Genomic DNA, 21,614 nt, shown 5'->3' on the forward strand with positions numbered 1-21,614 from the left:
CTGTTTTCACTTACAGCCAAGATAAATAGCAGCTGTCAGCATAATCATGTAATTCTTGGAAGAAAAATCTTGCAAAATATTTTTTAAGCTGCTCCAATACTCTCTTGCAAGTACCCTGATACATAAAACATGCCAAAGATGACATTAACTGAGCTTATGACAACATTATTTATTAATACATACGACATCATTTAATCCAAAGCTATATAAAAATTTTAGGTTTTTTTTTTTTTTTTAATTCCATATTTGCAAATCTGCGCACTTACTAGAAAATGAGTTTGCAGTTATAAATTTGATATAATAAATTAGAAAACAACTGCTCTCCTAATATTGGTGGCTGTGACATCTTTGGTTGACCAAAAGTATAGTTCAACTCTTTATGAAGTTTGCTTCATTTTATATTATATTCAATAAATATGTTGTAATATTAAAATATTATACAGTGACAATGACAATTTAACACATATAAATGGATGCATTTGCTGACCATATATCTTCCTCCTGCTCGCTGAAAATTGGCTCATTGTCTCCTTTCCAGTAAGGTGGTGACTATTAAGGATAGTCATCATACAACATTATGACTGCAGACCACTTGTATTGCTTGTGGTACATTGCATGTAGCAATACTTACTATAGATTCAGAAAGGTATGTTTTTGTACAAAAGTATGAGATCTGAGACACAGAAAGACCTTTGTGTCTACACTTAGCCAACGTTTCTGTACTAACCTAAGTGTAGACACAAAAAGGGTTAACAAAGTACATAAAAATGCTCACCTGGTACACCTTTCAAAGACTGTCCACCTCACTCTTCATTCAGTTAGCTTGAATAATGCTCAAGCTGAACTAAGCTATTTCTGTGTCGCAGATCTTATACTTTTGTATATAAACTTGCATTTTCTTTTAACTTCCTGGCAGGTATTCTATACATAGGTTAGTACAGAAACGTTGGCTATGTATAGAATACCTGCCAGGAAGCTAAAAGAAAATGCAAGTTTATATACAAAAGTATAAGATCTGCGACACAGAAATAGCTTAGCATAAACTCTGATGGGTGTTTTTGGGTCTGCCTAAAGGTATCAAAACGCACATACCAGCACCTCTGAAGCTCTATCTAATTAAGTCAATCAAATAGATATTAAACTAAATAATGGAAACTGCAAGAACTCTACAGAAAAACTCAGTTTCTTGTTTTTTATGCTATGCTAAGCTAACAGGTTAGCTCAGAATAGCATTGTTAGTCATCCCTTCTTTTAACTTTCAGCAAGAACATCAAACTGTTTACTCAACATTACTAAACTTTAAAAGGTTTCATTAGAATCTACTGAGAAGGTTTAGCACCCATCATGAAAACATTTAGCCTTTAGAAGTTTATCAGAACTTGAGAACTTAAAATTGTCTGAGGCTTGCAACCACATTAGTGTAAATACGTTTGATCAGCATCAGACATTTATAACGACAGCTTGTAATTCTGTTCTTAAACAACCATTTTAGTAATGAAGACCTGAACCCTCATTGCTCCATATAAATATACAAAAAGCACATTAACTCTACCCTTTGAATCATATGGCACATTTAGTCATGCACACGCTAACAGAAACGCTGAATGCGTGTCTCCTCATGGATCTGGAAGCTGTTGATTGAGAGCACTGATTTGAGCTGAGGGGGAGCTACACTATGAAGGCCTGTTGTGAAATGAGGACTGACAGATAGGTCCAAATAGCACCCTCAGATATCTAACACATGAAATGTGTTTAAAGACCTACTGAATGCCTGGCTTGTCTGAGGGTAATTATGGTAGATAAAAACAGCCAACTCAGAGCTGACAATTTTCCATCATTGTGGTTAAAAAGCAGATTTTTCCATTTCTACTAAAAAAAGAAAAACGCCAAAAAACAGGCAAAACGTTTGCTCCTTGTTTACATAGAAATGACAAGATCGTATCAGGGGAATTGTAGCCAACACTAGCTTCAGAGTCATTTTCTACATGTTTACAGTTGTCAAAGGTCTTGGTGTGTGACTTTGGTGGAAAGCAGATTAGATGAGAAAACTACCATACATGTAGATAAAGCTGAAGTCATTTCAGGGAAAACAGATTAAAGCCATATGAAAGTTTTGCTGAATGTGTTTCCTTAAGAGCCCATGTTGTGCGGTTAGACATCTTTAATTCCTTCCACATTTGGGATATATGGTACGAACACTTGTGGACACTCATACACCAGCGTAACACACATTCAAACTGTTATCTCCAGTGATCTTTAACACACACCACAGTAAAGCTTTAGTTCTTTTCCAACCACAGAAAGTGGTAAATACAACATATGTGGAGTAACTGTTTGTCTACATCGTGATTAGCGGCTGAAGCTATTCGACTTCTGGTGAGCAATCAACATATTTCTTTTTTTATTTTGGCTTCTGTTTTGTTAGATAGTGTATTGCAAAGTGCTGAAAATGATCTGACAACATGTTGCTACGGCTGTGATCTGGCATCAGACCTGTGATCTGTCAGAAGTCTTGTGACACATATGCTTTGCCTCACAAAACCATTTCTAAAACCATTAACAAAAATATGAATACATTTGTCACTCTAAATTTTACACAAAGAAAAAAACACTACGGTAAAATTACTTGGCACTTACATGCGCTTTGATTCATAAAATAAGATGAAGCTGCCATCAGAATGATAATTAATGAGTCCTAATTCATATAGAGGGAGTCAGTGAAGCGTATTTGAAAACAAGTTAATTGGATCAGACAGGGGAAGTCGAGCAGCAGCGTGACAGATGAGTTGGTGTCAGCAGCTGTTACAGAGCTTCCTGGGCTGATGTGGATACCAGTCATCAGGGTCTGGTCCTCCTGTGCATGTGTCGCCGTGGGGAGACCTGACCTCCATTCACCCAGCTGACATAACTTAGCACTCCTTATGCTTTCTGATCTTAAAGACGCGACAGCAGTGAGCTGGCCTCAGGAGAAGAGAGAAAAGGTGAGAATTAAAAGTGGGACAAGCTGGAGCAGGAAAACTTACATCACTTCTTGTAAAAACTGGAGGTTAATTCTCTTTTTACAGCATAAATAGTCATGGAGTACTATTTTGTGGCTTCCTCTATAAAATGTATCCAACCAGGGAAATTACCAGACTTACCGTAATGTCTTTATGGAATGTGTGACAAATTGTCACCAATTTCATATATATATATATATATATATATATATATATATATATATATATATATATATGGCTTTATCTTCTCTTTGCTAAGATAATGCATTTTAAAAGACAGTAAGTATGAGTTAAGCAGGGCCAAGACTTCAAGGCTTTCTACTTGGAAAGAGAGGCACTTTTTAACAGGGGCAAATAACACACTACCTTCATTCTTGCAGAAGAATTAGAAACCCCTTATTCTTTGGCTATATCAATATGGTTCAACTGCAAACACAGAAAAAGCGAGGTCACACGAAAGAAGACTTCTTCTAACACTGACACATAGGAAATTATTTCAGCCTTGTAATTCGTCACCAGCAGTCTCGGTACAAGAAGGATGTGCGGTCAAAGCTTGTGCACTATACCTCCTATAGGGTGGCTGATGGCCCTGTGAGTATAATCACAGATGTGTTTTTACCCTTCTCTTCCCTTCTCTACCAAAGCAACGAGTCCATTCAAATCCAAAGTTCTTCTTTTTTTCCATCTTCCCAATGAACTAAATATCAAATCTCCAAATCACAGGAAAGAGGAGTATTGGAAATAAATTCAGACTTTATAAGTTTACGCAACAGACCTTTTAATCCCACAACAACCAGCACTGCTTGGAGAGGTGAATTGTGACTTTAGAAAAAAGACTCCCCTAGGTTGAGTATTACTAAATGTAGCATATCTGCAGATGGGACTCAAAATACTAACTTTTCCCCTTCTTATGGTGTTGTGATTGACAATATTAAGTTGGTGACTCATCAGCCAGGACAAAATAATGATAAAGTTGCATAACACTCATGCTAACACTATCCAGACTGGAAGAGAGTTGTGATGTAAGTACACACAGATAAATCAAGTTTCAGTAAATTATCATCTTCATTTCAATCATATTATTTATGCATCTGCTATACCCTGAATTTAAAAATAAATCTTTGGCCTAACACTGATTAAAAGTGCCACATACTGGTATTAATATGTTAGGTATGTATGTGTACTAACTTTACTATAAACTTTCATACATTTTTTATTAAAATAAAACCAAAATCTTTTTTTCACTCCCCTTTATTAAAGGCTCAATTCCATTTAACTGCAAATCATTGTTATGTACTTTATTAACCTTAAATGTCTGTCTGGCATCTGGACTAACCTATACATAGCATACTTGCCTGCAAGCTGAATGGTCTGTCCCTCCTGGGGGAATGCTGGACATTCCTGAGCAATGCAAAGCAGGGACCTCCAAATCAGTCAGGTTATGGCCTCTTGCTAAATGAGCTGTATCTGGTTCAAATGCACACTGATTACTGAGAAGCAACAGAGTTTCCATGCTGAAATGCCACTAAAGAGAAGATATTTTAACACCTATCCTGATGCAGTAACACGAACAGTGTCTATGTTGCTTGATTGTTTTTGTTGTTGTTGTTGTTTTTGTTTCTTTTACAGAAATGTGGAATTCTGAAAATCAGTTCGTAGACGTAAGAATCTTTTTTGATTAAAATGCAGTCACTGTGGAACAAAACCTTATCAGTGTTTATCTCAATAATGTGTTTATTTGTGAAATTTTAGAAGGCTTCAAGGATCATTTTCTCCCCTAATTTTGCAGATTCTCTCACATCTTAAGGCAAGTGTTCACATTGCTTAAATATACTGTAGACTTCTGCATGAGTTTCCGTGATCAAAAATCCAGCCTGAAAGGTTTGCTTTGTCAAAGATTTATTAAAGTGCCTTTAAATGCAGTAGCATATGCTTGGTTCTTTTCATTTGGGGGGGGGGAGGAATGCCCAAGACATCCGGTTCCGAATAAAGGAGCGGTTGAAAACTTGAAAACTGTGGCTGAGATTGTAAAGTTTATAACATCTGTAGGCGAAAGAGTTATTTATTTAACTCTGCCAGAGAAACACAGCAAATGTCTCACTGTTACAGTTTTTCCTTCGTGCTCCATTTACAGTACTACATGCATTTGATTGTTATTTCATAGAAATGGTGTAATTTCTAAAATGAACTGAAATCAGTTTACAGTATCACAGAATGTACCATATGTGTAATGGCTGGTCTTTCAACACAGAATTCTTTCTTGACGTTAAATGACTATGGTGTGTTTAGAGAAGCTATAAAGAGGCACACGAAAGTAGACTATGTAGATTACTTTCATTTAGAAGAAATGAAAACACAGAGAAAATTGTCTACAACTTGAAATTGAGTGAGTTGCATTATTTTGCAACACACACACATATATATATAATAGCATATATATATTGCCAGAGATTTTTGATTTTTCAGCTGCACATGATGTGAATATCCTGTTCTAGCACATCCCAAAAATATTCTTTTGCATTGAGATCTGATGAATGTGAAGGCCATTTAAAGATACCAGCATGCTATTAAAGTTTGTGAAAGGCCGCATTATCCTGCTGAAAATATAAGACGACTACACTGTTGTCATGAATGCATGGCCATAGTCAGCAATAATACTCAGCCGTGGCATTAAGTTATATGATAACCAGCTGAGTCTCATGCTCTTCTGCTGCAGTCTTCTGCGGCTGTAGCCCATCTGCTTTAAGGTTCCATCTATAATGCATTCAGAGATGCTCTTCTGTATAATTTGGCTATGATAAGTATTTATTAAAGGTACTGCTGACTGAAACAGTCTGGCAACCACCTCTGACCCAGAGAACTGTTCTACTGGATCTACTGGTGACTGTGTAGATCATTTGATTGAACTCACTGTCATGTTTCGAAACAAGTCTGAGCTTTGTGAATTTGCATGTTATCCTGCTGGAAGCAGCCACGGGACACTTTGGTGATAAATGGTCAGAGACCACACTCAGGTAGGCTGTGGTGCTGCTTAGTTGATTCTGAGGTACCCAAAATGTTCCACAAAATATCCCCCACTCCATAAAGCGACCAATACACTGTTGATACAAACCAGGACGGATCCATACTTTGATATTGTTTACACAATATCAAATGTGGAAGCAGAAATCAAGATTCATCAAACCAGCTGAAAACTGTGGACAAATTTCCTTTCTTAGATGATAGGATTGGTACCCTGTGTAGTTTTCTGCTGCTGTAGCCCATCTGCTTCATGCTTTGACCTATTGTGTCTTCAGAGATGTTCTTTTACATACCTTGGTTATTTAACTGCTACCTTACTGCTGCCTTCCTATCAGGCTGGAGCCTTGAGACGACTGTTGTTGTGATGTGGAGCTTTATAGATAAAATAGAACTAAAGCAGTCTGTTAAGTGTATTTTTTTTTTCCAAGAATAAAATATAGTTATTTGTTTATTAATTTCAGTTTTCAGTTTACATGACATACCTGAAATGAGCTAAATTATGAATAAAAGTATGACTGACTGACTATGTTTCCAATTGGCCACATCTTTAAGCAGATGAGGGACGCAATTCATCTTTGATTTCATATCACGGTCACATAAAAATAATATATGATATAGGAATAGCTATGATAAGGAATTGCTGGATATGACTGCATTCAAACTAGTGTCTAATATTTGAGCTGCCAAAGGGCTGCAGTGCAGTTTATTTATACGGGCTGTGTATGAATAATGTTCACAAGACATGTTGACACAGGTCAAATGTGGGAAAACCAATCCAGTAAGAAGAAAAATGACACTTTGTTTATTGCCTACAAGCTTTGGAAATATCATTCTGATCAGACGTGCGGACACAGTCGTTTCTACCCAGGAATCTGATGTGGATCCAGAGTGTTTTTCTCTGCATCTATTTTACATCAGATATTTGGGTAGGAAAGCTTAGAGATGCTGGCAGCAAACATGCCACTTCCACCATCCCCTGAAAACCGTGTTATGTCTGAATCAAACACACCGTAAAAAAACACACGCACACAGAAAATATACAGACGTACTACTCCTGTCACATTTTCATCTGCATGTGGTACGTAGTGAATGAGCCTCATGTTTGATCAGCCAAGAGATCCTTGTTTGTTTTAATCATCTTGTTTAGGGTTAGATGAAAGAATGCATAAACCACTAGAGGAGAAGGTATCTTTGATGAATACCAGGAAGGTTAGCTGGTTGCTCGTGGCTGTCTGGTATGTATTAGTAGACTTTTCCTATGGCTTGAATGTGTCTCCCTGGAACTTAAGGACTTTATAAAGACTTTAGATGTAGTGCTAAAGCATGCAATTAATTATACAGTGGGGCAAAAAAGTATTTAGTCAGCCACCGATTGTGGAAGTTCCCCCACTTAAAATGATGACAGAGGTCAGTAATTTGCACCAGAGGTACACTTCAACTGTGAGAGACAGAATGTGAAAAAAAAATCCATGAATTCACATGGTAGGATTTGTAAAGAATTTATTCGTAAATCAGGGTGGAAAATAAGTATTTGGTCACCTCAAACAAGGAAAATCTCTGGCTCTCACAGACCTGTAACGTCTTCAGTAAGAAGCTTTTCTGTCCCCCACTCGTTACCTGTATGAATGGCACCTGTTTGAACTCATCATCTGTATAAAAGACACCTGTCCACAGCCTCAAACAGTCAGACTCCAAACTCCGCCATGGCCAGGACCAAAGAGCTTTCGAAGGACACCAGGAAAAGTATTGTAGACCTGCACCAGACTGGGAAGAGTGAATCTACAATAGGCAAGCAGCTTGGTGTGAAAAAATCAACTGTGGGAGTAATCATCAGAAAATGGAAGACATACAAGACCACTGATAATCTCCCTCGATCTGGGGCTCCACGCAAGATCTCATCCCGTGGGGTCAAAATGATCATGAGAACGGTGAGCAAAGATCCCAGAACCACACGGGGGGACCTGGTGAATGACCTGCAGAGAGCTGGGACCAAAGTAACAAAGGTCACCATCAGTAACACACTACAACAGCAGGGAATCAAATCCCGCAGTGCCAGACGTGTTCCGCTGCTGAAGCCAGTGCATGTCCAGGCCCGTCTGAAGTTTGCCAGAGAGCACATGGATGATACAGCAGAGGATTGGGACAATGTCATGTGGTCAGATGAAACCAAAGTAGAACTTTTTGGTATAAACTCAACTCGTCGTGTTTGGAGGAAGAAGAATACTGAGTTGCATCCCAAGAACACCATACCTACTGTAAAGCATGGGGGTGGAAACATCATGCTATGGGGCTGTTTTTCTGCCAAGGGGACAGGACGACTGATCCGTGTTAAGGACAGAATGAATGGGGCCATGTATCGTGAGATTTTGAGCCAAAACCTCCTTCCATCAGTGAGAACTTTGAAGATGAAACGAGGCTGGGTCTTCAAACATGACAATGATCCAAAACACACCGCCCGGGCAACAAAGGAGTGGCTCCGTAAGAAGCATTTGAAAGTCCTGGAGTGGCCTAGCCAGTCTCCAGACCTCAACCCCATAGAAAATCTGTGGCGGGAGTTGAAAGTCCGTGTTGCTCGGCGACAGCCCCAAAACATCGCTGCTCTCGAGAAGATCTGCATGGAGGAATGGGTCAAAATACCAGCTACTGTGTGTGCAAACCTGGTAAAGACCTATAGTAAACGTTTGACCTCTGTTATTGCCAACAAAGGTTATGTTACAAAGTATTGAGTTGTATTTTTGTTATTGACCAAATACTTATTTTCCACCCTGATTTACGAATAAATTCTTTACAAATCCTACCATGTGGATTCATGGATTTTTTTTTTCACATTCTGTCTCTCACAGTTGAAGTGTACCTCTGGTGCAAATTACTGACCTCTGTCATCATTTTAGGTGGGGGAACTTGCACAATCGGTGGCTGACTAAATACTTTTTTGCCCCACTGTAGCTGTTGCAAGTACGTCGCTACTTTAAAGATGTTGTTTTGCTTGGAGTAGTTCAGAACCAAGCCCAACACCCACATCATCTTGAGTACATAGAGACCCTTTGATGGTGGTTTAGCCTTTTGTGTAACCCTCTGGTGTAACCCGTGATCCGAGCTGCTGCTTGGTTACATCACGTCATGGGTGTTGACTGAGTTCACCGCTGCACCATTATTTTTACTCATTAGGCCACCTCGGTGAGCAATTGCAACTACTCTCAGTTACATCTCAGTTTCATATCGCCTGTGTCCAGGCGTGTCCAAATTACCCCAGTCTTAGCTGTGATCTGACCTTAGATCTGCGGATCTTCTGTAAAGCGCACTGGTGCACCAGGGTGACACCAGCGCAAGACACCTTGAAATTGCATCACTTCCCTAAAGCCAGCGGGCAAGAAACACTATATCATTGATCTAATTTAAATTATCTGCTGGCACGTTGGACATTTGTCACCGGTGACCCCTATCACACTGCTGTTATACAGCGACACAGTACCTCCCACTCTTTACTCTGTCAGTGCAGCTGCAGAGCTGTTCGTCCCAAGTCATTTAGAATAGATTCGCTGCTTGAGAAATAATGATGACAAAGGATGTTGCCAGCTTAAATTAAAGTTCGATTTGCATGCGTTAATCTGTAACACCACCTGTTCTCGTTGTTTTCATATGTTAGGTCGATTGCTTTGAATGAGACTGACCAGCATTGCCCCCCATAAGCTCTCTAAACTATAACTACTTTATATTACCTGTGCTATATTTGAATGATGACCCTTTATCATTAAAAGAGTACCTTACTCTTATCTTGTCAAATTGTTTAAGGACTGATTAAGGAATATTTTTAACTTCCTCTCTCCATCACAAACGTTTATTCCTAATTGCAACGGGTCACCTTTTCAACTCTGCTCAGGAAAGTAAAAGAAATCACTGACAGAAAAATTCTGCCTTCGTCATGATGATCTTGGAACAGCCGTGTCGGGAAGTTTTGAACTACGGGCCAAAACTAACTCGGAGCCAAAAAGCAGTTTAAGTATGATAAACTGGTGCTGTCAAATGAAAAAGCTGTGTTTTCGCAAATTTCAAAAACATTTCTCCTGGTTGACAAACCATATAATTTTGCAATTACAGTGATTCATAAAGAGTTGTTCCCGCTAACCCAGAAAATGAAAGACAGCCGAATATTTTGACATCCATTACAAAAAAAGTTAAGGTAATTTCTTGGTACATTAATACGCTTGGTGCTGTGACAGGTTTACAAATACCATTATCTGTAAGCAGTAATGTGCTTACTTTTTGAGTCATTTATTATTTAAGTCAGTGCTTAGATCCCTATACCAATTTTCCAGCCTGGTTCATAACAATGCTTTTTATAGAGGAAGCACTGCCTGGAGTTTGTCATGTGTTAATATTTATCCAAAAACGCATCTCCTCCAGGCTGCAGAGTACTGAGGAACTGTTTAAGAAAGTAACCCATTCTGCTTATATGCTTTTTTTTATCTATTAAAGACAGCACCCTGCTGAGACATATGTTGAAAGAAGAAGAGCACACTGTTTAATATATGTGCTTCCTTAAAACACAAGGGTTTCATTGTTAGAAGTGCTGGGGAAGCAGAGATGACTCTGTGCTTCAGAAGATTTAAGACACAAGGTTTAGATTCAGCTGGAACAGGGGCCCTGGTCATGGTGGGTGGTGAGAGAGAGAGTATGACCTTATCATGAAAGGACTACATTGCCACCTACTGGTGGTCAAATGGTACTACACGTGACTAAAAATTCAAGTAAATTCAGATTGTTACAGCATGTTCTCAAAGGGGATTATCAGTTACTTGAGACTCAAAGCAAAACTAATCACAGCAGGTTCAGCACTGATGAAGTAAATGTAATAACAAATGTAATGCTGCTGCAAAAATCTAATATTAACTTCACCATAATTAGCACTTAGTGTTTCTTCTTCACTCACCTCTTTTCACTCTATATGTGTTTATACACAAATCTACATTTAATTAATGGTTATCATTCATCTCTGGCTCACTTCTCCAGAGTGTCATTTGTCCTATCTTCCTCCCCCAGCCGGTCACAGCAGATGTCTGCCCCTTCCTGAGCCTGGTTGTGCCACGGTTTCTTCCAGTTAAAAGGGTTTTTTTCCCCTCCCTACTGCCACCAAGCCCTTACTCATAGGGTGTTACTTAATTGTTGGGGTTTTCTCTCTGTTACTGTAGGGCAGGGATGTCCAACTCCAGTCCTCGAGAGCTACTGTCCTGCAGCTTTTAGATGCATCCCTACTCCAACACAGCTGGATCAAATGGTTGGATTACCTCTTCAGCATGCCATCAAGTTTTCAGGCCTGATAATAAGCTATTTATTTGATTCAGGAAGAAGGATGTGTTTAAAAGCTGCAGGGCCGTAGCTCTCGAGGACTGGAGTTGGACACCTCAACCTTACAAAATAAACTGCCTTGAGCATCAGTTATTTGAATAATATTTGTTTATTATACTGTGATTTACACTGTGGACAGAGTAAAAGTGAGAAAAAATATATTTTTGAGACAAAAAAATGTAAGAATAATGCGAGAAAAGCTTGCAAACAATTTTCCTTTTCTTTTTTTTTAAAGAAAGGGCGCAATATCACTTAAGTGTTCATGGTTAGGTTGAAGAGAATGTTTGGGATCAATAACTCATAAGAAATGTTGAAATCCCATTATCAACGGGACTGGTTGGGAGGTGTCTGTAGAAGCTGTCTACAAAGATAAATCATGAAAAACAAAATACATGTTTCAATGCTCACAATCGCTGAACACTCACATAGCGATTTAAACAGAAATCAGCTTGTAGTATATGTGAACTTCCTTGCAGTTTAAGATAGAAAAGTGAGGCGAAGTCTGTCTTTGATTGAAAAAAAAAGACACAATTTTCCTATTTTTCCCTCTTACGAGTTTTTTCTCATAAATTTGTCACGCTTTACTTGTAAATGTGTCGCGTTTTCGCTCATAAATTTGACATTTTTTTAGACACTGTACTTCTCATTTTATCTGGTCACACTCCAGGTCGATAGGTGGCGGTAAAGTTGAATGTTTTTTCTTTCAACCTCCGGTGGTTTCGCGCAAGTCAAATCCAATATGGCGGTTAACAGACTAACATGTTTGGGGTTAAATGCCCTTTATTCCACCGTCTGCGTCCCAAAACAGGTAAAGCATTTACGGTAATCTTGCATGTATTAGCTGAGGTTGTGTTTTCATTCAGACTCAATCTATTATCTCTGACTTTCGGTCGATAAATGTAACATTGGCTGTTTTATTGATGTAACTAGCGTTCTGACGTTAGCTTCGCGGCTACTAAGCCTGCTATGTGTCAAACCTGGCTCAGTATGGTTCTTTGAAGGGTTTAACAGGACATGATACATGTCCTCTTATAATACATGAAAATTATAAGAGGACAGGTAGTATATGCTCAGTTCCCGTGCTTGTTCTAGCAAGAAAGGTTGAGTGATTAACTTCTTTTTACTGCTATGGCTATGGCTTCTAATGATCTTTCTTTTCATTTATTCTGTATGTAATATATAACTGGTCTTTTATGTAGTTGAAAAGTATCTAAGATGTAACAAATACCAAACGTGTGGAACGTTTGCTTCAAAGCAGGATGGATCCTTGCTTTCATCTGGTTAGCACCACATTCTGGTCTTACCATAAAATGTTCCAACAGAAATGAGATTAATCAGACCAGGCAACAATCTTCCTTCCAATCTTCTTCCAATTTTGGTGAGCCTGTGTGAATTGTGGCCTCAGTTTCCTGTTCTTAGGTGACGAGTGGCACTCAATGTCTTTCTGCTGCTGTTGTTTTGATATGTTGTGTGTTGTGGAAAAAAATCAGTGGAGTATGAAAAGAAACTGGTTTTCTGAGATTTATTTTATTTAATTTTTTTGTGTCCTCTCCGGCACTGTAGCAGAATTATTTTCTGAAGGCCAAGAAAAATGCCCACCAGATTTATTTTCCCAAGTAGACCATTACGGCTTTTGCTATACTGGTCCACTTGATTGTCATATTTTATTCAACCTTCATAATTATTATTATTATTGTTCTTGTTGTTGTTATTAATTAATTTTTCATTTTGAGTTATTATAATCAGAACAGACAGGACCAGGGGATGGGAAAGAGAAAGAAAGAGAGGTTGGGAAGAGAATTAACAGAAGGAGAGGGAATAAAATGATGAATAAAATGATGACTTTGTTAGCATTAATTGTGGCCCGTTATCCCTCAAGAGCAACCGATTTCTTTTACAGCTGAGCGCTCGTTATATGGATAAATTTATTCCCTGTTTAGTTTTACTTGAACCTGCAAAGTGAGCCTTTTGTTAACACGATCTGTGTGGAATATGCAAGCGTCATAGGAAGGCAAGTTTTCAATGGATCATCAGAAGTTGCATGTAATAGTTTTATGTCCGAATCACCAGGGTCTCTCCCCCTCTGTTATTTCGGAAGCGTACGAAGGAGGTTTCATTTATTTTTTGGCTCACATCTGTGTGTCTGTTGTCTTGGGCACCTGATGCTCTAATTCGGGCAAACTTGATTTCTGTCATAGAACTGAAACTGCTAACATCAGGTCAGATGCTGTATTTTCAAGTGAAAGCTTGTCCAAATGGCACACGGCAGTGCAGATGAGCCGAAATAATCAGCTTTTGATTTAGACTGCTCTGGCTTGTCTGAAAATTGTTAGGGCCTAAAGGTGGTTCAGACAGTTAGAGCTACAGTGTGTGTAATTGAGTACAGAGGCAGACTAAATACTTGTTCACTAACTGAAGGAGCACTGTTTGCAGGCATTGAGGAGCTGCTGGGGGGCGGTGGAGCAGGTGAGAAGTTACTATGTTGACTGGAGGATGCTGAGGGATGTCAAGAGGAGGCAGATGGCCTTTGACTATGCTGATGAGAGGTTACGAATTAACGCACTGAGGAAGAACACCATCCTACCCAAAGAGCTTCAGGTATACACTGAAGAAGGACGTCTAAGTCATATGTGTATTAATAAATAACTCAGCAATGGTAATGATTGAACTGTTACAGAATGAATCCTTGAAAAGACATTAGTACAGAGTGAAGTACTAATGTCTGTTTACTTATTTATTCATTTTTTTTGCAGGAGATAGCAGACAAAGAGATTTCAGCACTACCCAGAGACAGCTGCCCTGTGAGGATATGTAACAGGTGTGTGATGACTTCCCGACCACGAGGAGTGAAGCGGAGGTGGCGTCTTAGCCGTATTGTCTTTCGTCATCTAGCTGACCACAATCAGATGTCTGGGATTCTGAGAGCAAGGTGGTGATGAGGTCTCACTGGACATTTTGAAAAACAAGATTTTTCAGTGGTTATCAATAGACAGCTACATTTGATTACTTGTGTAAATTATGTTTTCCTTGGTCAGTAAGGTGCTGTTGCTTCCTTATTAGCCTTCTTAATATAAAAAATGAGAAAGTTGATATGAGTACTGATAAATAAATGAATATTGTTGTACATTACAGTTTTGTGAGTGTCTTGGTTTATTATAAAATGTTATGTGTAATATAAAAGTTTTATAAAAGTTTAGCACCTTCTACTGTCACAGGAAAAGAAGTAAGTTATTTTTTAAGGTAATGGCTGCCCTAAAATGAGATGTAATTCATAGGCAAGAAAGCCCACATTTTCCTTTCACTTACTTTCTTTTCATTTATTCTGTATGTAATATATAACTGGTCTTTTATGTAGTTGAAAAGTATCTAAGATGTAACAAATACCAAACGTGTGGAACGTTTGCTTCAAAGCAGGATGGATCCTTGCTTTCATTTGGTTAGCACCACATTCTGGTCTTACCATAAAATGTTCCAACAGAAATGAGATTAATCAGACCAGGCAACAATCTTCCTTCCAATCTTCTTCCAATTTTGGTGAGCCTGTGTGAATTGTGGCCTCAGTTTCCTGTTCTTAGGTGACGAGTGGCACTCAATGTCTTTCTGCTGCTGTTGTTTTGATATGTTGTGTGTTGTGGAAAAAAATCAGTGGAGTATGAAAAGAAACTGGTTTTCTGAGATTTATTTTATTTAATTTTTTTGTGTCCTCTCCGGCACTGTAGCAGAATTATTTTCTGAAGGCCAAGAAAAATGCCCACCAGATTTATTTTCCCAAGTAGACCATTACGGCTTTTGCTATACTGGTCCACTTGATTGTCATATTTTATTCAACCTTCATAATTATTATTATTATTGTTCTTGTTGTTGTTATTAATTAATTTTTCATTTTGAGTTATTACAATCAGAACAGACAGGACCAGGGGATGGGAAAGAGAAAGAAAGAGAGGTTGGGAAGAGAATTAACAGAAGGAGAGGGAAAGATAAATAGAGAAGAGGGATAGAGAGAGAAAAGATGATGAAAATCTGCGTGATCACCTGCTGAGAGAAAAAGAAGACAACACAGTAGGGAAACCACAGCAACAACCAACATAAGCATCAGTAACAGTAAATAATAGTGAATGTTGCTAAGCAGCATACAGTACTAATAATTCATGATACGTTTAGAGGCAGCAGCCAACCAAGATGGTGTGTGTCTGTGAGTACCTGCTTGTACACCTGTGTGTGTGTGTGAGTGCACTTATGTTCATGTTTTTAATAGAGGTTATATCATTCAAAACACAAATTTTCCTCTATGTTATCCATTCAGAGATGCTGCTTCTGCTTTTTCTACCATGATTGTAATGAGTGACTATTTGAGTTAATGTTGCCTTCCTATCAGCTCAGAGCAGTCCCAGTAGACTCAGACAAAAGTCACTTAAATCAACTTTCTTCCCTGTTTTTGTGCTCAGTTTGATCTTCACCACATCTGCTTGTCTAAATGCACTGAGTTGTTGCCATGATTAGTTATTTGCATTAATGAGCAGATAAAGGATCGAGTGGCCAATGTGCGTATATATAATGCAATTAAATAGAATGTGTCTCTTAAAGTGGTGCAAGTTTGTTGAAAGCCAGCAAACTGTAACATTCATTTGATTTTACATTAAAAGGTTCAGTAAAAAAGTTGAAATTACCTTAAAACGGTTCATTTAATTCATGTCATGCTCTACATACAAGGACACTTTGCTGTTTAGCAATGATTAAACTTCAGTACAGTAGGTGGCGGTAGCACACCTGTAATCGGCCTTGCAAATTGCCAAATGAAGAAGACGGAAGAGCTTTGGAAAGAAGCGCCGCTGGAAAGTAGTCTGAGAGCAGTGAAGAAGAACCGCAACGGCATTTCATAGTGTAGCTGATACTGATAAGCCTGAATGGATTTAACCGAACAGGTGAGCAGAATCGTTTCATTCAGTTTAGTGTTCAGCAAAACTGCATCTTTTAAGGTTTAGCTGCGGTAGCTGGATTTACATAGATACAGTGAAATTAGTGCAATGCTTGCTAACGTCAGTCCTATCAACCCGTTGCGAGCAGCTGCGTGATGCCTGATAAAAAAAAAATTTATTATTTTTTTCTCCAGGGTAACGTTACAGTTGTAAACTAAAACAAAACGCCTGTCTGGCAAATACGATTACAGTCGGTAGTCGTGCGTGGCGGTGGGTGCCAGTAGCTCGCGGCCCAACTTAGCTGTTAGCTTTTAGTGGACTACCAGAACATTCTAGCAACATCATTCAGTGTAAAACAACTACTGCGCTGCTAAACAAATCAGTACGGTAGTTACTCGGTGTCTCTGTTAGCTGTCTGGAGATGTTACTAGACCCACTCATGTACAGTATCATTAAGCACTTTTACATTTGAATTATACATACATACATACATATTACAATACATCTGTAAAGGATCTCTCAAGACATGAATAACTGTAATATGTACAGGCTTCTAAGCTGTTTGGATGCCAGATAAATCGCAGACAAATGCATAGTTCCAACGTGTGTTGTGAGTTAGGTTAGACTACATTTAAATAAAGTAATATGACTTCGAGAGTTGATTGTGGGAAATGGGTTAGTGACTATATAATTATTGTAGAAGGCACTTTGTTCTTACTATTTATTAAGTTACAATAGAAATTTTTATTTAGAAATGAAATGTTAGTTTTTGCACATTTATTTACTTATATAGTTTTGTTTTTGTTTTTTTAATTAAACAAATGTTTGGTAGATGGATTCAAACCGACAGCACTGCTCTATTAGTGGATGTGCATGTCTCAGTGATTGTATTGTTCCCCTCATACAGATTAAACAGTTGGAGGAAGACTTGCAGGAGCTGGGGTCCCTCTTGGAGAAGGCAGAGAGGAAAAGAGTTCAGGATCTACTTAAACAGGAGCAGAAAAAGGTGGAGAAGGAGCTCGCAGCTAAACGACAACAAAAAGAACAACAGGCTAGGAAGGAGGCAGACCCATCTGCAGCCACTAAGGCAGCATACACTGTCAAGATTACCAGCTATGGTATGGGGCAGTTATCGAGTAGCACTATCAAACATTACTGAGAAAACCAAGCGGTTAAGATGCGTTCAAGAGCTGGGGAGGGGAAAAAACAGTATTTCAAAATTGTTCACATGTGTATCATCTTTTCTGCAGCATGGGACCAGTCAGATAAGTTTGTCAAAATTTATCTGGCATTGAAAGATGTGCACAAAATATCAGCAGAAAATGTGGAGGTCAAATTTACAGAACGGTGAGTTGATAATCAGCATAGTGTTCAGTTTGTTTATACATTCCTGTTCCCTTATCAGTGCACGTGAATTTGCCCCTTGTCTGTGTTGCAGGTCATTTTCTGTGCTGGTGAAGGATCTAGATGGCAAAAACCACGAAATGACAGTTCTGAACTTGTTGTATCCAATCAATGAACAGGACAGCTACAAAAAGGTAAACAAATCATCTGCTGCTTACTCAGCTTCTTCTCCTCAGCCCAGCGGCCATGAGATGTTTGTATTTCAGAAATCGGTTGCTGGCTTTGGGTCAAAAGTCTTTGTCATCTTAGATGAGTGGGTGTGCTTTAGGAAGCAGTGTTGCAATCTCTCTCAGCAGACTATCCCCATATTTCACAAAACTGTGTAGGTCTCTGATATTGCAGGCCAGTAATCGACCAAATACTTGCAGTATATACTTCTTCTCTCTCTCCTTCTCTCACAGCTAAAACATCAGTTTGCATGAAGCTGTGCATAATGCAGGTTTCCTCTGCTGTCTGTCAAGAGGGTAATGCTTGACAGGCAGCCACTCCGTGCTACTCAAAAGCTCTGTGGCAGGACAAATCAAAGTTTTTATTTTTTAAGATTGCCTTTGCATATTCTGCAACAGTTCTAAGCCATGTTACCTCCTGCAGCCATCACACTAAATCTCTTTTAAACCAGAGAAAAATGTTAGATGGTTGTAATGTAAGCTTGCTGCTTGATGAAGAGTAATGGGGAAAAAAAATAAAATCATGTACGCATCAATATAGCTAAGAAAGCAGGTGAAAAGGTACCTTGTGCATCATTTTAAATAGATGCATTTATTTGTATTTATTTTAAGATTTCAGGAAATATTAGTCATTTTGCAGAGAAAAACTGGAGTAGTGATTCTTAGTGATTGACCTGTTTGTCAGAGAAAAGTAAGCATCAATGAAAAGCCAAATAAAGTAAAACATTTAAAGTTAAAACAAAATTATGTGTGGCCACTAGGGGGCAGCAGACACCCTATTTTTAAGCTTGTAGCAATGAGTTTAAATATACTGCATTAACTTATTAAGGTGGCTATTGTGATTATACGTAAACCTTGTTAAATGCAGTGTCAGTGTTCCTGTCACTTTTCGTCTTTGATTTGAGCTGCCAGTCTGTTGTCCACACTCTGAAACTGTCTTTTGCTCTCTGCAACAGATAAAAACAGACATGGTCTTGGTCATGTGCAAGAAGCAGTCAACAAAGAAGTGGGACTGTCTAACGGCGGTGGAAAAGCAGTCTAAAGAGAAAGAGTGAGTTAGAAATGTGCTTATTGATTTTAGTTTGTGAAATAAAGTGCAGCAACAGTGCTGTGTCTCAAGCCACTGTGATTGCAGTGCAGTGATTGGGTGCACACATACTACATGAGAGCAATCCAAAGAATTATTTGCACCATTAAAGTATTTTCCTGCCGCCTTTCTACAGAAAACCCAGCCTTGACGATAATGCTGACCCCGGCGAGGGCCTGATGAATGTGTTGAAAAAGATTTATGCAGAGGGAGACGACGAGATGAAGAGAACAATCAACAAAGCTTGGACAGAGTCCCAAGAAAAGAAATTAAGAGGAGAGGAGATGATGGACTATTAAATATTGCCACTTTTCCACAGCAGGACCAAATGAGAGCTCCAAAGGTTGAAGCAGGCATGACTTAATTATTCAAAGTAAAGTCTACATACACCGCTCATAAATAATTTGTCTAAAGTAATGTCTAAGCTCGGGATGGCCTCAATTTGGCCCTGCTTTGAAAACCAGGCTGCTGGTGTTCTTAGTGATGGGCTACAACTCATCTGTCACTCAAGCAAAAGGATGGAGTCCATCACGTGATGACCTGAAGACTGCAAGAACGCACACATTTCATCACAGCTGACGTTAAGAGTCCAACCTGTGGGTAGAAAGCAGGGAAAATGTTGTCTGCTTCCGCACTTACATACATTCCCCTATGTGTTTTGTGAAGTCGCACTTAAAGAGTTAAAGGACCACTGCTCAGTCATTTCACAGCTGTTTTTGTTGTCCTGGCTTGTTTCAATAAAATGTCTTGTTGTGGTTTAAATTGGACCAGGGTAAATGTAATTGTTCATTTTCCATGGTAGTTGAAAATCAGTACAGATTAACTTTGCAAATATTTCTTTTCTTTCTTTCTTTTTTGTCAGCTATAAATTTGCCAAAGTTCTCTTACTTATGAAGTAAACCTGAGGATAGTTTTCTTTCTTTTTTTTTAATCTTTACATCAGCTGTATGATTTTGTAAATCCACAAATAAGTCACGTAGCATACAAAGACAGTAAACTATCTTGTGTCAGCCTAGTGTAATACTGTACTGCATGCAGGTATGTTTAAAACTACATTTTCCACAATCCTTTTTTTAAGTTACATATTCTGAAATACTTGATGTGACTGATTTTTGCAGATTTTTTTTCCGACATTGTGAAAAATGTATGTTTTCACTGTTGCTGGTTGTTCTCTGCTCTCATAAATACAGCTGTTGAACTCAGTTTTTCCATCTGTCTTTCAAGCTTAAAATTAGATTTAAAAGTTATTAAGCATTTTATTGCCATTTATATCCACTGGCTGACGTTTTCAGCTAGCCTTCTCAGTTAATATTTCACGGAGTCGTATCTTAGATGTGTTATGAAATTACAAGATGTGATTTGCCTCATGCAGAAGTAATTGTCCTGGAGACATGGATGGGTTGTGTAAAATATGCATATACTGGCCACTATTAAATGCATGGTTATTAACTGCTCGATAACGTGCATATCTAATTACCCACTTGTTTGGCAGCATCTCCATTCAGATATGTAGGCATCGGGTCAAGACCACCTGCTGAAGTTCAAACTAAGCATCAGAACAGGGAAGAAAGGTGATTAAAGTGACTTTTGACATGGTATGGTGTTTGAGGTGACAATAATTTTAAAATATTATGATCGAGGCAGAAAAGCGTCTGTGAACGGCCGTCTTTGAAGCAGCAGCAGAAGACCACACTTACTGCTGCTCCTTTTCGCTAAGAACAGGAAGGTGTAGCTACAGCTCACACCGACTCACCAAAAATGGATAACAGATTGCCTCCTATTGTGCATCCTTTTATGACCCAGTGGACACGTCTTCCAAGGGCTGATTCCTACAGGATAATGCACCATATCTCCAATGGAATCCACAGTCTAAAGCACCTTTGAGATCTGGTGGATCAGGACATTTATATCTGAAGAATGTTTCCAGCACCTTGTTGAATCTGTGCCATGAAGAATTAAGACCATTCTGAAGGCAAAGGGGGTCCAAGCCTTTACTAGCAAGGTGTAGTGATATTACCGTAAGCATGGTCAAACCATTCTGAAATTCTAGTGTCACAGAGTTGCGTTACTCCCTCGGGTGTCTCATCTACTCTCCAGATAAAGATGCACAGTATCAACATTATGAAGAAGCTGCTGGGCTGTCCTTGAGGCCCATCATGGTCAAAATAAAGAGCACCAAACAGAGGGTGACCTCTCTATCAGGCATCAGGCTTTCTTCAGGCCTTCACCAACAGCTATGGTCCAGAATTGGAATTAATAGTAGGCCCACTTTTTATTCCAGGTCTTTATTACTGTATTTGCACAGTCAACACTGGACAAAACTGCCAAATATTAAGGGCGAAGGCCACTTTGCAAAGCTGAGTGCAAATGCTGTTAGAGCAGGCTTTTCTTTTCTTTAGTTTCTTTTACCTTTTTAAAAAATAAGAAAGCACATTAGCTTTATAACTGACCACTACTGTGTCACTAGAGAAATATTTTTCATAAGTCATTTATACTGCACATTCAAGTCCTCTCAGACCTGAGCTTGAGAGCTTCACGTTTTGACCACCAGGTGGCAGCCGTATTCAGGACTTTCTCCGGGGGGACTGCACACAAGGGAAATCTAAGCCAGGATTTTACTGTGGGAGCCTTGAAAGTTTTGGATTTTTTTTTTAGTAGAATAACACTTTTTCTT

General features: G+C 38.8%; 3 protein-coding genes across 3 annotated transcripts in view; 2 read left to right on the top strand and 1 right to left on the bottom strand.

Annotated features, from left to right (window-relative positions):
- The window catches only part of tnn (tenascin N), a 51,043-nt gene extending 50,257 nt beyond the window's left edge, over positions 1-786 (bottom strand). The window contains exon 1 of the mRNA XM_085254716.1: positions 776-786. The gene's annotated coding sequence lies outside the window, so the exon portion shown is untranslated. The remainder of the gene's footprint in view (positions 1-775) is intronic.
- Positions 787-12,048: 11,262 nt separating this feature from the next.
- Positions 12,049-14,495, top strand: mrps14 (mitochondrial ribosomal protein S14). The gene is made up of 3 exons (XM_085254551.1): positions 12,049-12,174; positions 13,800-13,964; positions 14,120-14,495. Exons 1-3 carry the CDS (start codon positions 12,058-12,060, stop codon positions 14,300-14,302), a joined length of 465 nt encoding a protein of 154 aa, XP_085110677.1. The 5' UTR covers positions 12,049-12,057; the 3' UTR covers positions 14,303-14,495.
- Positions 14,496-16,129: 1,634 nt separating this feature from the next.
- Positions 16,130-20,142, top strand: cacybp (calcyclin binding protein). Its single transcript, XM_085254550.1, has 6 exons — positions 16,130-16,288; positions 17,190-17,400; positions 17,533-17,629; positions 17,721-17,820; positions 18,810-18,904; positions 19,077-20,142. The coding sequence occupies exons 1-6, from the start codon at positions 16,271-16,273 to the stop codon at positions 19,237-19,239; spliced, it is 684 nt and encodes a 227-aa protein (XP_085110676.1). The 5' UTR covers positions 16,130-16,270; the 3' UTR covers positions 19,240-20,142.
- Positions 20,143-21,614: the final 1,472 nt, after the last annotated feature.

This window comes from Mchenga conophoros, linkage group LG18 (assembly GCF_057382185.1).
Source record: "Mchenga conophoros isolate Kocher_MC1m ecotype Shallow Benthic linkage group LG18, M_conophoros_male_GT1.1, whole genome shotgun sequence".
Lineage (NCBI taxonomy): Eukaryota > Metazoa > Chordata > Actinopteri > Cichliformes > Cichlidae > Mchenga > Mchenga conophoros.

Coding starts and splice junctions, on each gene's coding strand:
- mrps14 (XM_085254551.1), top strand. CDS start 12,058: ATGTTTTTTCTTTCAACCTCCGGTGGTTTCGCGCAAGTCAAATCCAAT. Junction 12,175..13,799: donor CCGTCTGCGTCCCAAAACAG/GTAAAGCATTTA, acceptor CACTGTTTGCAG/GCATTGAGGAGCTGCTGGGG. Junction 13,965..14,119: donor TCCTACCCAAAGAGCTTCAG/GTATACACTGAA, acceptor TTTTTTTTGCAG/GAGATAGCAGACAAAGAGAT.
- cacybp (XM_085254550.1), top strand. Junction 17,821..18,809: donor AACAGGACAGCTACAAAAAG/GTAAACAAATCA, acceptor TCTCTGCAACAG/ATAAAAACAGACATGGTCTT. Junction 18,905..19,076: donor AAGCAGTCTAAAGAGAAAGA/GTGAGTTAGAAA, acceptor GCCTTTCTACAG/AAAACCCAGCCTTGACGATA.